Source organism: Rhea americana, unplaced genomic scaffold (assembly GCF_003343005.1).
Source record: "Rhea americana isolate MKP2758 unplaced genomic scaffold, rheAme1 scaffold_6, whole genome shotgun sequence".
Taxonomy (NCBI): Eukaryota; Metazoa; Chordata; class Aves; order Rheiformes; family Rheidae; genus Rhea; species Rhea americana.
In genome coordinates this window covers 9,569,172-9,585,715 of record NW_028186756.1, presented here as the reverse complement: position 1 = coordinate 9,585,715, position 16,544 = coordinate 9,569,172, and the positions used below count along the sequence as shown (strand labels likewise).

The following is a 16,544-nucleotide window of genomic DNA, read 5'->3' as shown; positions in this document are numbered from 1 at the left end:
TCAAAACCACTATTAATATTTTTTATTATTGATTTAAATCCGTATCTCCTGACTTACTTTGGCTTAAATCAAATGCATGAAACATCATGAAACATGCCAAAAACTTTCCTTGCAACAATACCTGTATTGAGAGCAGAAATTACTGGCTTCTAAGCAGTTTCCCAGTGAAGAAGAGCGTTTGATGGTAGCCTTTGTTGTCCTTGCTAGAAACAGCATGTTTTTCAGTAAAGCGCACTGTTTGGGCAAGCCAAAATTGTAAGCAGTGACAGTCTAAGACTAACCAGATGAATTCAAACTGGTAAGAATCTATTTCTTCCCCACATGCATGCAGAGTTACCCATTGGCACACACGAATGCACACACAAAATACAATTTCTGAGAAGCAGTGTTTTGCTCGGGCGTGATGCCTAGGGTTGTCTCAGAGCTTGGAGGGGAGGGAAGCTCAACCTGTGTCAGCATATTCCCAGAGACCTCAAGGATTTCTATAATGTGAGAAAACCTTTCAGCAATCTTTCAGGATGCATATTTTTCAGATCTCACTACTCTTAATGAGGACTGAAGGCAAACTCATTAAATAACTCATAGACATTAAGAATGTCACCATCTGCAGTTTTCAGGTTAATGACTTTGCATCAGAGGTATTATGATTTCAAGACAAACCAGAGAATTCACAGGGTCAGTTTTAATACAAGTGCTAACGCTAAGTAAAAGATTACTGGGCCTAATCCAAAAGCCTTCTTAGGTCAATAGGTGGCAACCAGCAATTTCTTTCTTTTTATGCCTTTCAAATCTGCTACAGCTCAATGTATGTATTAAAAACTCAATTCACAGTAGTAGAGGAAAAGTGGAAAAGGTAAACTCTGAAGAGACAGTGATGTTGGACAGTAGCTCCCTTTCAAAATACCTCATTTATATCTTTATTCATTCTTATTTGTCATTTTATTCCATGGACCTAAACAAATAGCTCATAAAAATAAGAAAGACAGCATTTGGCCCAAAGCCTTTTGAGTAAACAGAATTTCAGTATTTCAGCATGTCTACATAGACTCACTACTTGTAAGGTTTATACAGTAATACATTAAAATAAGTCATTAAAATCTAATAAATAAAACATATCAATAAAATATATATGAATGTACAGAACTGTCCTGGTCCATCTGCCAGGGTAATTATGAAGCAGACATTTTAGTCTTCAGAAAGACTGCATTCTTTAAAACGATTTTCAAAATAAATTATTTACTTACAAGACCCTGTATCAGTGAAACTTAATTTAAAAGATGTGACCCTAGAATACTTCATTAATGTCTCTTGCGTAACTGACCCTGCATTTATAAATGTTTTAGCAGTGGTTAAAAACTCAACCATAATAATGCAAGTCTTGACTCTTACAAATAAAAATTCTATCATTACTTTTGATTTACATATATGGTGAATCTAAGAGTTAGTAAGAGTTTGCCTTAGTTTCATATTTTGTTTTCTTTTTGATTGATTGACTGAAGAAAGATTACATCTACTGTCAGGACACCATTTTAACAGCTGTCAGTTCACTTGCAGGTTAAATTTAACAACAACAACAAAAAGTTGTGGAAAAAGGCCTTCACCCAGAACAGAGTGTTGTGTTTCTTATCTTTCAGTATTCTCAGCAGATAGAAAATATAGAAATACGTCTGAATTTTCTACTGAACATTTGCACTGTGATTGTCACTTGAGATTTTTTGGAAAAAGAAACTCTTGCAACCTTTAAACCCATATATTATTGCATTCACTGCTTATGAAATGACTCTTGGGTCTCTAATACGCACACTTAGATATCAAAAGGAACATGAATTCATTTTTAATTTGGGGAATTTTTCATATATCTCAAGAGGAGATTCACCAGGACACTCAGCAGGAAAACTGCTTATTTCTCATTATATCTATAACATGTAAATACTGATATATTTATACATGACTGATGGCTAAAACAAAGAAACAGCCTTATGAACAATTGTGTTGGCACACACGTGTCAGCACGTACCACACACTTTCTATACAAGCCCTGTATTAGAACATCATACTCTTAGTACTTTTTCTTATTCCTTCTACGCTCCATCTGGATGCTTTCAGATAGCTGTTGGAAAAGTTGTCTCAAGAGAGAATACACTCGTCATGCTGCGGGGCTGGTGGCTGTTTCAGGTGTTCTGCACCTGTCCTGGCTTTCCCCCTCACATTGCAAGGAACTCTTGGCAATGATTGATTTAAACAGTACAAAACCTCTTTTCTGCTAATGAAATAAATTAAACAAATATAGTTATTCTTTCATTACCTTAGTCTCTGGCYATCTGAAAATATTCCACTCCACTAACAGAAATCAGGCAAAATCCCTATTTCCTTTAAGTAATAAAGCAAAAAGTGTTCTTTAACAAAATGGACAGCTGCCAGATGCACAGTTTTGGAGACCACTGTCTACTGGAAACAGAAGATACAAGCCTTGGACCCAGACTAAGTATTTTAGGATTCAGGCGACTATACTGCAGAGGGTAATATTCTCTGCTGARTAACCCTGAGAGATTCATAGCAAATCCTTTTCTCAACAACTATAGTCTTTGTTTCTGCTCAAGACTGTTTGAGTAATGRTTAACTCTGAAGATACAGTCATTTCACTTCCAGTTCCCCAAAYACCCACATCAATAGCCCAGTTAAAGCATGCTGTGGCTCTCCAGGGCCTTCACGTCCTGGTCCCATTTCCTGAAAATCGCAGCAGTGGGGCAGGATTGGGTTTTCTACCAGCAGTGCATCAGGGCATCTGACCAACCTGGGAGCGGGGAAAGAGTCTCGGATCGTACAGTGCCAGCTTAGTCCAATAGATCAGTCATTCCTTACTGGTCAATTTGACAGGCTATGATTGATACGATATTGTTTCTGCATAAATATAATTTGAAGAAACAATGTAAGAAATTATTGGGCCTTTGAATTTTTTAGGGGAAGAGATCAGTTTTAATAAACTGATGATAAACACAGTTTATGACTAAGACGTTCCATCCAGTTTCAAATGTTCCATTTTAATCCATGAGCTTCATTCCTAACTAACCAGCTTTACTGGTTGGGAGCTCCACCTTGCGAAACACTAGGTTTTGACCAAACTGTTCCCACTGAAGACATCACTAACACTCCCATTGGTTTCACTGTGAAAAGAGCTGGGCCACTGTCTTTTATTATTTCATTTGTATGAGGAGCTTAAAATGTTTCTTGTCATACAGTCACTCAGAATAACTGTACCTCCATTTAAATCCTACTGGATGGCATAGTCAAATCCTTTTCTGGCTCATTTAACCTTCCTAATGCCAGAATTCACACGGAGGTTTCTATAAAGGTTTCTATAAAGGTTTCTATAATACTTTGTCAAACATAACCCTCTCCCATGCAACAGAGATTTTTTCCAGGATTAGTATTGAAGCAGATGAGTCTAAAAGTTACTTTCTGTGAGAAACTGTGCCAGTAAAATGTGATTGCTTAAGAAGAGAAACAACAAGCAAGCACAGTTGGGAATAATTTGTATTTCAATATCTGTAAACATTTTTGACTGTGTTCTGTGGGGGATTTTCTAACTCTGTTTCCTTTCACCAGCAAAATAAAGTACAGAATACCCTTTATATAGTTTTCATTCATATCCTAGCACAGGATTTGTGCACCATTATGGTTAAAGATGCTTGACCAAAATGTAATAGTATATTTTGCATAACATGTAGAACTGCAGACCTATAAAGGTGTTGATTTTGTTATCCTCTAATCTGACCACACTTCTTAAAAAGATGATGAAGGATGTCATGTAACTGAGATTTAATGGCATCTCTCCATTAACAAACCTGAAGATAATCACTTCCTTAAATCCTCCCAAAAAATCAGGAACCACGCTCTTACAGATACACTTTTATTATTCACTATTGAGTTCACTAGTCCTGAATTACCAAAGTGATGGTGAAAGGTCTRTAAGGAGGCTTTAATCTCTCTGTGCTGAGATAGCACATCGACAAAATAAACAGCTCAACTTAATTAGAACAACCTGGTATTAGCTGTCCTTTTAAGAAAAAAAAAATGTTAAGCTAATTTTTCTTCGACTCTGATTATTTTGAAATTACTTTGACGAGAACAAAGTGACAGGTTTTTGTCTGGGGCTGAGATCACTTTAAATGAGATGTGGAAATACAAGAATTGTGTCTCCTGAGGGGCACCAAAATATTTGCTTAAATTAATTAGAATAAGTTCTACTTTTTTTTATGTTAAGCTTTCACATGAGCAGTAGCACTTCTGAATTTTAGTTACTTCATTTTTATTTGTTGCTACCCTWACGTTACAGAGTGCTCAGATTTGTGAAGATATATCAAGGTGTAGAATACTAAGAAACATACTGTATATACCCTCAATAATTTCTTTGTTGTTTGAGAACTTCTAACTTACAGCAAAGCTGGCATTTTATGGCCTGCAGAGCTATAAATCATTTTTAAAATCATCATGATATTACTCAAAACAGATGTGAAAACATATGTTTGCCACGGTTGTATAAACCGCTTACTTGTCATACTTAATAAATGTTGGTACTTTTATTTTAACTACATTCTTTCCTAATAACTTTGAAAATCTTTTCCATGGTAAATACATTTTGCCTTAGTAAAAGTAATGCRGGTTTTGAAAACAAAGCTTGCTTCATATACAAATTGCACATATATTTTTTGCTGAGCAGCCCAGTACATATTACACTCTTCAGTGACTGTCAGAATATGAAAAATGTTCAATACATTTGAAGTGTGACCTACTGTAAATCCACATTAATATGTTTCACACTGTCCTCCAATATACAGGTTTCAAAGTGCAGATTATAGAGCAGCTTAAAAGATTGGCTATTGTTTGAACACCCAAATGCTCTCTGTTTTTGTACTAAGCAGTAGCATGCACCAGAGTCCAAAAAGATTATGCACAAAGGAATAATAACATCATCAGGAACAAGGAATCAGAGTGAGACAGATCATTGAGGAATAACAATATTTCTACGGGATGACAAAAAGTTTAGCGCACACACTCTGGGGATTTTCAGAGGCAAAGCGTTGATTCTGTCCTGGTGATGCAGTCTGCCATTACAGGGTGCTTGTGTTCTGCAAAGGTGCAATGAGGTTCTCTATTTAATAGATTCCTATAAGAGCTGTAATAAATAYATAGGTCAGTCACACTACCAGATGTGAAATCAGCTTGTAACTGTTGGATGTGCAATATTGCTGCCTTTAGAATTTCAGCATTAGTCCCATTATAATGCCATCTTAAGGTTTCAGTTCCGGAATCATGGGATCATGTGAAAATTATGCCGTTACTTGACAAAAAGAAGTAATTTCTAGTTCTTACGTTTGCAGAGAAAAACCTTACATGTGCAGATGAAACAGAAAAACAGAAAGTTAATTCTATCTTTAAAATCGTAATTCTAAAATGTGTCATGATTATTTACATACTTAAAGTAGATAGTACTTTTTCTGATATGAGTGAATCTCTGAACAGTAAGTTCACTTTTAAAAAATTCTCTAAGTGCCTACATAAGTATATATATAGTCTATATATAAAGACTATTTCCCAGTTCATAATCAATTGAATAATACTATGCAAAAATGTAGACCAAGAAATGAAGAAAGCTATACAGCTTTAATCTTAAGGTGAATTACAGTAAATAAAATATTGTTGTCAGACCTTTGTGATTTCATACATTCAATGTGCTGTGTTCAATGATTGCAGCATCTTGGTAAGTGAATTCATGGGTGAAATTCATGTTTGGGGGGGGGTCTAAATTGTCTTTTGTTATTCTTAAATTGTACTTCTTCAAGTGTCCTGAGCAACAGGACTACTACTACCAATAATAAATSATTTGCATCTTGGACCCCACAGGATATTGAATTGTTTTGATGAAAAATGACTAAACATGTGGCAGGAAACCATGTATAATTCCACAGAATTTAAATCAACTACACTTCCAGGTTTAGTCTAAATATTCATCTATGTAATTATCACAGTAGTGTCATTTTTTACCTTAGGAGTGAACGTATGGTTGGTAACTTAACTCCTCAGGTCTTAACTCTAGGTGTTGGTTTGTAAATGCCAGCAGAAGATCTGAGCAGAGAATTTAAGCAAAAGGATCCAGACAGAAAGTAAACTCAAAATGGCATAAAAGAGCTCATTTGGGGGCCAACGAGCAGTGTGTTCAAATGCCGAGAGAAATCACTGCATCTTCTGCTTCTTCTGCTTTCAAGAATAGGGAGAGATGAGTAAGGAAATACAAATTTAGGTTCTTCCTCCCCATGACTGGATCAGTCACAGGTYTGAGGAATACAGTTGATGATACAAAAAGGTGGTGGTCTCTTGCATTAACCTACCCAAATAATTTTATGTAACTGTGGAACTACAGGCCACATGTAGCCTCCAGATTCCTTTCTGAGTAGCTCATAAAATTGCCTATACCTATTATTTTAGTTTCCTTGAAACATACATTAAATATATGCAGTGCAACCATTTATATAGAAATATGACTTTATCTGATTTTTATAGATAATTTAAAATCATCTCAGTCAAAATTTCAATCAAATTTTATTTTCATTTATGACAAAAAGTTCACAATAGACTTATAAGTACATTTAGCTTACTTTGTCTCCTCTTTTGGACACTTCCTTTTCTTCTTTCACTTTATCTCTTCTTTTCCTTCTAAGACCTTAACATCTCCCTCAGTATATACCTTTGCAGTGTCTTTTGTGGCATACTTATCTTTGTCTTTCTTTTATTTCTTTAATAATATCCCATCTTCCTCTTTTTGCAGGTACTCGTTTTCTATGGTTCTTCTCATATGTTCTGCCAGCATAATCCTCTTGTCTATTAATACAATTTTGCTATATTCTTAAGAAACAAAATGCCTTCTTCTTTTTCCACACRTATCCACAAATGATGCCCAGGTCCTCTATCACTAAGACATCTGCCCAGAGCTTCACTGCTAACACCAGTGAATCCTCTTTCTCTAGTTCCCAACAACGACTGCAAGGAGAAACATAGCAGAGGAAGCACTTCCCTGTCTACAGGATAAATGCTATAGGTCAAACATCAGTTCTTCCCTTGCTGCCTCTCACTTGTGAGGTAATATAAAACTATTAGATATGAAAAATGGCTTATTTCCCTTACCTAAGTATCAGCCTGCACACACATTCATTGGAGAAAAAGAAACAATACCATGTGACTAATAAAGTATTTGCTAGCAATCTCATAAATAATTGAGTCAAAAAACTTGCAAAATATGAGTGCAATATTATATAAATACAGCAAAACAAAGATCTGCCTGTTAACACTTCCTAAGAAAAATGCAATCTAAATTCACTGGATACATTATTCATTGCAATTAGGCATTTAACTGTCTTAAATTTGTAATATTATGCCAGTGGATAAGCAGAATACTAGAAAAAGGAATAAAACAAATCATAAATGTAATTAAATGTCTGATATGAAAAATAGTCTGTAATTTTACCTTTCTCCTTTTGTATTTTTTTTAGGCTGGTCCCAGTTTCTTGATCAATGAGTTCTCCTTCTCTGCTGTTGGTCAGCATAGCTAAAAAAAAAATCAGAGAGCACAGCCACATAAAACTGTCAGTAAAAAAGTATAATATTAAATAATATTATTAAAATAATATTAAAGGAAATATTAAATTATATTTCCTTTTTGCCAATATTTTGTTGTTTTGACACTTATTTGTACTGTGAGTTCTAAAGCAACTGACTGTTTTCTTCGTCCATAAGGATTCCAATGCATCACAGAGCTAAGACAGATATGCAGCAAAAGTAAATTCGCTCAAATTAATTAAAAAAAAACACCCAAATTACTACTAGGATGAATGTGATTTCTTACAAAGTTTTCAGAGTAACTAGAAAAGTACGTCATAGAAATCATTTTGGGGTATAATGCATTTAATAGAGCAAAGGATTTAAGAATTAGTAATTATTTAAAACGGTGAGTTTAATAAAGAAATACAGATAGTGAACCAAATTGACAGATGACAGCTAAAAAACAATCCTCTCTACTGCTGAAATTCTTTACTTAATACCTGCAAAATCAGTGAGATGTGTTAAGTTTATGATTTCACAAAGCTTATTTTCTTTGTTCTTATTTGATCAAAACATTTCTTTCTCTGCAATTAACCAATTATAGAATTTAAAGTCATTGTAGTTAGGAGTCTTGTTAAAAACTTCATGTCCGTATTTTAGGGAAAGCTTTTCTTGAATATTGTAAATGTAAAAATAAATATATTCTATAAAATTTATACCTATATACACATACCCACACACTTTTATTTATAAAGTATAGATACATACTTTTATAAGAGTAAGCATGAGACCTGAACATAGACAGATGTTTGGTTCAACAAAAATTAAACCTATCTTTCTTATAAAAATTTCAGCACGATTACTGGAGCTCAGAGGCTTGCAGTTTGGGCTACTACTGTAATACAAGTTACAGCAGCTTTCAAAAGCTACAGTGAAGATAAAGGTCTCTCTTTTGCTGTTGATATAGGAAGTTACATTTCTTATCCTGTGTATTTTTAGCCCTATTTTAAATATAACAAACCTGAAGGGAAATCTGATTTCTAGACACTGTCCTGTATGTATGTCTAGGCTAACTATCTCACTTTATATATACAAGTTTGTGTAGTGCCAACTGTGCTATGTAATGCAATGGTTCTGCAGCACAGACCATAGTCAAACTGCAAAATCCAATCAAGTAGCTGAGTAGTTACTTGATTGGAGTGAGTCTACATTGACTTCCATGGATGCATGGCTACACTGCTTTTTTACTGAAAATCTAGTTCAGCAGTGCTTATATGGACTACAGTCACTGTGGAGACAACAGTGTTGACATACACTGCCATGAAGAAATGTTAATTGTCTTGTCCCAGATCCCTCTTGGAAGTACCAAGAATAGGATTTAAATTTTCTCTAGTCCAAATCTGCATTTTAAACATAAGAGTAATAAAGCAYAGACTACTAAAGCTGTGGTGGAGAGACCAAATAATCAAAAGCCCTCAGCCTCATGATGATGAGGAAATACATGGACAAGAGGAGGTTTTTGGAATGGAACAGCCATCAGTGAGTTTTCTGAGGTACGTACAAAGAAAAACATATCTTGGTACTCTTCCATTCTAGTTGCCTTCAGAAGCACTAGCATGGAGGGTCCTGCCACAAAAGGGGCTGTATCTTCTGCGCACAAGTAGGTGCAATCACAGAATGAACTGCAGAGGCTGGGCTCTGCATAGTGATGAACTTTCTGGTTTTTTTGAAAATTGAGTGCTTCCCTGAGTTTTAAAACTATATATCCTAACTTTCCCATAGAGAAATATTTGCTTCAACAAAATCCTAAAATTATTCAAGTCAGTAATTTTTAAGAGGTTTGAGGCTTCCATGTAGCGACAAAGGACTAACCAATTCTGTCTGGTGTGTTGTCCAGCTGGGAAGGAGAACTAGAAACACTACTGCTCTGGTGTGAAGACGCATGGCTCCCAGGTCTCTGACTGTCTTCTAGAGAGGGAGCTGGAGAAGGGCTGTCTTGAATCCTTTCCTTAGAACAGAAACAAAACAAGGTCTGTGCAATTTGATTAATCAACTTCACAATGTAAAAACAAAAGGTGGACGAAATAGCAATAACAAATATTCTTTGCAAGATAAATAATGAGTAGAACTCGCATTAAAATGTATCATCTTCTACATGCAACGTATTTGGGCACTGTTTTTCATCCACAGTGTCACAGCCTACCACTTACCATCTTTTTTTTTTTCTTGTACCTTCTTATCTTACAGCTTTTTAACATATAGGATATAAAGAATGCTCTTTGATCTCTAGTACACAAGTTTTAATCTGCGGATATTAAAACTGAGATGTGCTGCATTTTAAATAAATAATTCAGATTTGGACTAAATCAGCACTAAATGCGAACTCAGTCTGGAAACTCACATGACATCACATTTGTACCTGAGTAAGTTACATCAGTGTCTAATCAAGACAGCGCGCAGCCAAGTTTTAAAATCAACACATGGATATTGTTTGTACATGTTACGCATGCATGCATAGCTCAATTATTTGTTCACCAGTCATCTTACATCTACTTCCAACCTGATGTACATGTGAGAGAAATAACAACTTGTCCAGCCGAAGTTCAACCCAGACACAGGAATCAATTTTTCAAAGAGAAAGTAATAAAACTTTTATCATCCAGCAGCTCATGGACTTCTATGATATTAAGCACCATGATCTAGATATTGTTTTATTAGTTTTCAAAGCTGCTAGACTTCTGCTTTAGATATATAAAGAAAGATCACAGATGCAAAATGTTAGAATTCCTGCAGGAACTACCTCACGAGAAACAAGCTTACATCAAGATTTGTGCGTTATGGCGTTATTTAAGGTATTCTAATATGCCTCACAAGAATTAGATCAGTATGAAACCTGACAGGCTGCAAAAACAACTGGGGTTGACTTTCCTGATGTAAATGTGGCCCCACATGGTCAAGAGGTGCTCAAGTAATAGCCTCTCAAAATTATGTGCTTTTAATTCTTAATGTGTCTTTTAAATCAATATGCAAATGGAGACTCTCTTGGAAGTAGAGAGAGAAAACAAGAATAACTGAATTCTATGTCTTCTAATCTAATGTAAGAGTTTTGGCAAGGCCCATGGCAGTGTAAGGTAACTGCACTTTTCCATGAAAAGCACTTCTGGTAACAAAAATAAGAATGTACTTGCAAATTCTTATGTACACATTTGCACACAAAACTTTAATTAACAGCTGGAATTGAATTCCAGAAACTTCATCTTAGAGCTACCCTCATCCCTGGCAACCACCTGTTTTCTATGGAAACTGAGAACTGAAATATTAGTTTTTTTTTTGTTTGTTTGTTTGTTTTTTTTAAGAAGAGAGATCTTGCCTCCACCTCATTAAAAATCACAATTACATTGTAATCTGGGGAGCTTGTTTCAAAGGAACTTTGCAATTTTTCTGCTTTTCTAACTTATTCTCAAGGATTTTGCATTAGGAGCTTGCAATTTGGTTGCTTCATGGCAGTCCACCCTGTGCTTTCAAAAATAAGCTGAACAGCATCGGAACTTCTTACACAGTTTTTGCTAAAAAAAAAAAATGCTAAATCAGTAATATAGCTTTAGCAATAGAATAGGAGTTTCTAATAATTCTTCCATTAAATATAGTTACCATAGTTTGCTTCTGCTCATAACCCGCTGAGACATTTCATCAATAGCAGTGGCACTAAGATCAACATTTTTAAAAGTATTATGTTACCCATTAAAACCATCTCTCTGAAACACAATAATCTTCGTATTTGCAGATACATTTGAGAATGATGCAAAGGGAAGAATAGAGAATAGATCGTCCCAATAGTAAGGGGTGGCATTTGTCTATTCCAATCACACCTGCTGAAAATGTAGCATTGAATGTGCTTTTAATAGGATAGTTATTGTACATTAAATAACAACTGAGCCTCAAAATCATAGAACAGATGTGTATCTATTACATAGCTGTTAATCCTCAATGGATCTGTTTTCACTAATTATCTGTTATTTAATGAACATACAATAACTAATAAATCTTAAAGAGAGACTTTTAATTGCAGTATTTTTGAATGCTAATTAAAAATGTTTAGCAAGTTTTAACAGATAGGAATCTATTATGTCAAGTCACATAATCTTAAGGTTTTGAAAACTGAATTGTTTTAACATACGATTTCTCATTATTCCAAATTCTGTGGAGGAAAAAAAAGTCACAATCACCGATCTTAGAGTCTCCAGTGTTTTCACCTTGGTCTCAGAAAGACTGGTTTTAGGGACTGCTGAGAGAAGTGGAAGGTTACAGAGAATCATGACTCATTGTGGAAGCTCTGTTTAACAAGTCACATTTAAAGGGTTACCCCAGGACGTATTTTCCTAAATATATGATGAAACCTATATATAGAACCCTGAGCTTATAAATATTGTCTTTTACCTTTGTTTAAATAAGTTTCCAGATAGGTTACAGCTAATAGACTACAACTCTGCTCGTGATTTTATTTGCCTGGATTTAAGTCTTAACAGTCCTCTTCAGCACCACTTCCCTAACCCTAACCTTTTTTTTCCCAAGCGGAGTACTTTATTTAAAATTAATATTTAATTTTGAAATGGTTAAATTTACAGAAGAGTATATAGTTTAAGGATATTTCATTGTCTCTTGCAACCATGGAAATGAATAGCCGAGAAAAAACATGCCAACTATTCTACAAAAAAAGTAAAATCTATGAACACAAATAACTATGAATTAACAGTTAGATATCATACAAACAGCCATATATGTTGTCTTAAATGGGAATTATTTGAGTAAGTCAAAAGCTGATGTTTTGCAAAAACAAAATATTCCAGCTCTTTCTGTATCTGCATTTTCCCATTGTCTCCTGTTATAAAGTAATTCCTGCTTCAAGTAATTTGCCTTCAAACTCGGTTTTAGTTTGAAATGTTCAGGCAGAAATAAATGTGTCAAATAATAATAATGTCATTCTTAATCACACAGTGAATCACTTTCTATGAGAATTAGTTGATTATGTCATCTAACGTCTTACTGGTTACAAAAATTTACATACGCAGGGAAGATACAGTTTTCCCTATATGCAACAAAGGAGATGAAATTTTCCCTATATCTTATGTACTACAAATGGCAATAGAGTATCATTATGTGAGACTGCATATTGATTGAGAAATTGTCTATTTCTAAGTGTTTGTGGGGAAATATAATGTTGAATTTCCCCTACTATAATAGATAACACTCTGGCAGACTCTTTTTTTCTGCAAGTAAACAGATCCATTTTTTTCAGTCCTGTAATCAGTATGCATCTATTTAGCTACTTAACAGCAATGTGCTCTGGTTCATTAGGTAGCTACTGTTGTGACTCAGCCTAGTTAAAATTTCACAGCAAGTTAATCTATTTTATTACAAATGAGAACACAAGTGATAATGTCCTCACCGTTTTCCAAACACAGGGTTAACAGTATTTGTAACAAATCAATGAGGGTATTTAAATAGGAAAATTGCAAATATAAAACCTTAACATTTTTTACACATTGATGACTTTACTGTCATTTATGAATTTTACAATCTTGCTACTTTTCATATATATATATATTTTTTTCTTTTCAAAATAGCTTACCTCTCACTGGCATATTGCAGTTCAGGCTGGTTCTATTTAAGGTACTAGAGATGCGTTTCTAAATAAAGTTGTATTTTCTGAATTAATTTCTTCATATTTCATAATTTTTCAAGATTCATAATCCAGGTTGTAATGCAATTAATTTTATATAATTTACAGATTGTGAGAATTTTATGAAAAATGAAAACATTTCTCAAGATCTCACCTATTTATCTAACCACAGTGCCTACTTTATCTTATCTTTTCTCTTCCCTTTACAGAGCTGTACCATAAATTCTCAAAAAAGACTTTTGTAGTATTTAATCCTTTTGAAGGGCAATATATTTCTGTCTAACTAAAGAACAGTGTCTTGCTTTGGCTCAGAAAATGTAGCTACAAAGCTTGATATTGTTAATTTTAGCCATGACTTAGGTAAATGGCAGTGAAGTCATCAACTCATCCAATTTCTAGATACATCCTTGATTTCACCTCAGTGTCCTTTTTCTGTCCCCTGTAAGGTGGTATTCCACACAAATAATACAAAACAGTACATAGCAGTTGCATCCACAATAGTTTTATTAGAAATATATATGAACAGCTATCTATTTTTGACATAATCATCTTGAGTTTAATTCTTTTTCTCTGATTTTCTGTAGTATTGATCTCCATTTTGTGTCAAGAGCACAGAGAAATGATGTTGCTGGATTTTCCTTTATTTGTTTTTATTCTTAGTTCTAATGTAGCTGTAATTACTCTCCCAAATGTTAATCTATTAATGAGTTCCTAGAGGATTTAATGGCATTTCACTGCTGACAAGCAGGTTTTGAAAGTTTGTCTGAGTCCTGGATATTTTGTTCAGGCATTTATCTTTATATTTCATATTTAATTGAGGTGCTTCCTCTGTTCTCTACAGGGCTCTACAATGGCAAAAAAGCATGGAATTGGACAGACCTTGCTAATGAAACTGTGAGGAAGAAAAATGGGGTTTCTTTTTTCTTTAGGTTCAGATCAATGTTTTCAACTATTATGAAAAAAAGATCAGAGATGATGACATTACCGGAAAAACAAGTTGTTCACAGACTCTAATTGAATAAATGTTTTGACACTATTTTGTCACTACTTCCTCTGGAACACGTATCTTGCTACCTGTCCATCTCCCAATGCCTGCCAGATCACCATTCAAATTCCCAAAACGGACTACGTCATTAAGCTGAACATCCAAGACCCCTGAAAACAATCTCAAAACCATAGATAGCTTCATTTCTCAGGAGGGGTCTATGCTGTGCAGGAGCAGGGTCAGCTTGCAGACTTGCTGCAGGTCTCCTCGTCTCCTCTGCAAAACTAGCACAACTTTGTAAAGAGCTACCACTGCTTCTGCCTGCCTGGCTGAATTCCACCTTCAGTGGATATAAGGGAAGAATAAGAAATGTTAATGCTCTTTTAGCTACCAAAGAACAGAATTGCTAACATTTTTCTTTATTTAATGCCAAGACACATATTTCTTTCCAATTGATCTTAGTTGATAATACCACTATTTTAATTCTAAAAACAAATACCTTTCTAATAGTATTCTGAAGTTTACAGTTCTTTTACTAATCCGTTATTGCTGAATGCAATAAACAATTTGCATTTAGGCTTCTCAAGGAAAAAAGGACAATCCTACTACAGCACACTGAAGCTGTGATAAATCTGAGGTGGAGCTGGACAACGTACCACGAGAAATATGATGGTAGAGGAATGTTTGCTATTTCTAAGCAAGTGAACAGTGGCCAGGTTTATACCTTGTGTTATCTCAGTCTGGAAACGGGCACATGCAAAGAGGATGGAAGACTTGCTGGTCTTCTGAGCTAGTTATAGTATCTCCAATTCCTGTAAAAATTGGAGATAAACAAGAGAAACAGCTGGTGTGAAAACTAAGATAGGATCTGTATGTCTAAAAGCCAGCTGGATCCCATTCATCTTTTGCAATGTATTGGGGATTCATTCACTTAAAATATATTTTTTTCCATTTGAAATGTATTTTTTTTCCATTGTGTACATATAGTGATTTCAGCTGTAGTCAACTGGCATTTATTTTCCCACCAAATTTAAGAAATCATAAAAACTCTTCTATGTTTACTAATTTTTAATACCAGATGTTCACTTGCTAATTCCATTACCTTGTGACTACTTTCTATCAATTCATTAATTGCCAGCTGCTCAGCCAAACAGAAAACTGCAGCTAATCAGATGGTATTGGTAAACAGCCAAACAAGAGCCTCCTTCTTCACTATTTCTTAAATTAGCAATTGCTGGGAAAAATATATGAACCTTCACTGGCATATTAAATTAAGATTTTACCTTTATACTTTATTTGGAATGTGGAAGTATAAAATCAGACAGGCTCTTTAAGTGGAACTTTATACCTGCACCCATCCTATAAATCATTTCAGTACTGCTACTGAATGCACTCCCAAGACTAACGATGATAATGCTGTATCTAATCTATGTTATAGCTATATTAGTAATTAAATACAAATGCAAATGACTAAGTCAATACTAAAAAGATCTGAGCCAGAACTAAAAGCTAGTATGTGTCCTGCCAGCTTTTTGTGTGTGTGTGTTGGGGGGGATGTACTTGCTTCTTACTGTATTTTTTCTACTTTCAAGTTTTAATTAAGTATTCACTGCTTATTCTTTAAACTAGCAACTAGTAGTTCTCAGTGATAATAAGCACACTTGTCATCACAGGGAGAGGGAAATGCCTCCCTTAATGGGAGAGAAGATGAAAGAGTATCTAATCCAACTGGTAGGGACTTGAGTATCTCCAAACATAGTAGTTCCTCTGTATCAGTGAATAAAATGTTACAGAACTGCACAATTACTCCTTCTTTGCTACAGACACAGCCACAAAAATTAGCGTTCTAAGAAGCAAACTTAAACCACTGTCTCAAGTATCATCCTCCCAATGCTTCCTAGTACTCATTTCACCAGCAAGCTGTTAACAATGAACACATACTATAAAATGGGAGAGCCCGAACCTACTATGTGAGAAAAATGTCACAGTTTTTATAAAAGTTTTATTTTTAAAATCTTACAATGTTCTGAAAACAATTCAGAATGAATTGAATGGGTATAGCAATATAAAATTAAATATGTTATGAATTCTACAACTAGAAACGTTTTCATACTGCAAAGAATTGTTTCAGAATATTCTGAGATGGCTACATTTTTCTGGCTGTCAGGTAAATATTATGAATGTGAGTTGTACAGCACACTGAAAATAGCACCTCTCAGCAATAATTACACAGCCCATCTGTATTCTCCTTAGGGAATTTAAAATCATGTCATATACATCCTT

The 16,544-nt window shown here is 34.7% G+C and overlaps 1 protein-coding gene across 1 annotated transcript in view; it reads right to left on the bottom strand.

Moving 5' to 3' along the window:
- Window positions 1-16,544, bottom strand: part of DACH2 (dachshund family transcription factor 2) — a 175,190-nt gene that overhangs the window by 46,892 nt on the left and 111,754 nt on the right. Inside the window, exons 6-7 of the mRNA XM_085319733.1 lie at window positions 9,469-9,604; window positions 7,523-7,603 (exon numbers count right to left, since the gene is read on the bottom strand). Coding sequence (XP_085175859.1) covers window positions 7,523-7,603; window positions 9,469-9,604 — 217 coding nt within the window. The remainder of the gene's footprint in view (window positions 1-7,522; window positions 7,604-9,468; window positions 9,605-16,544) is intronic.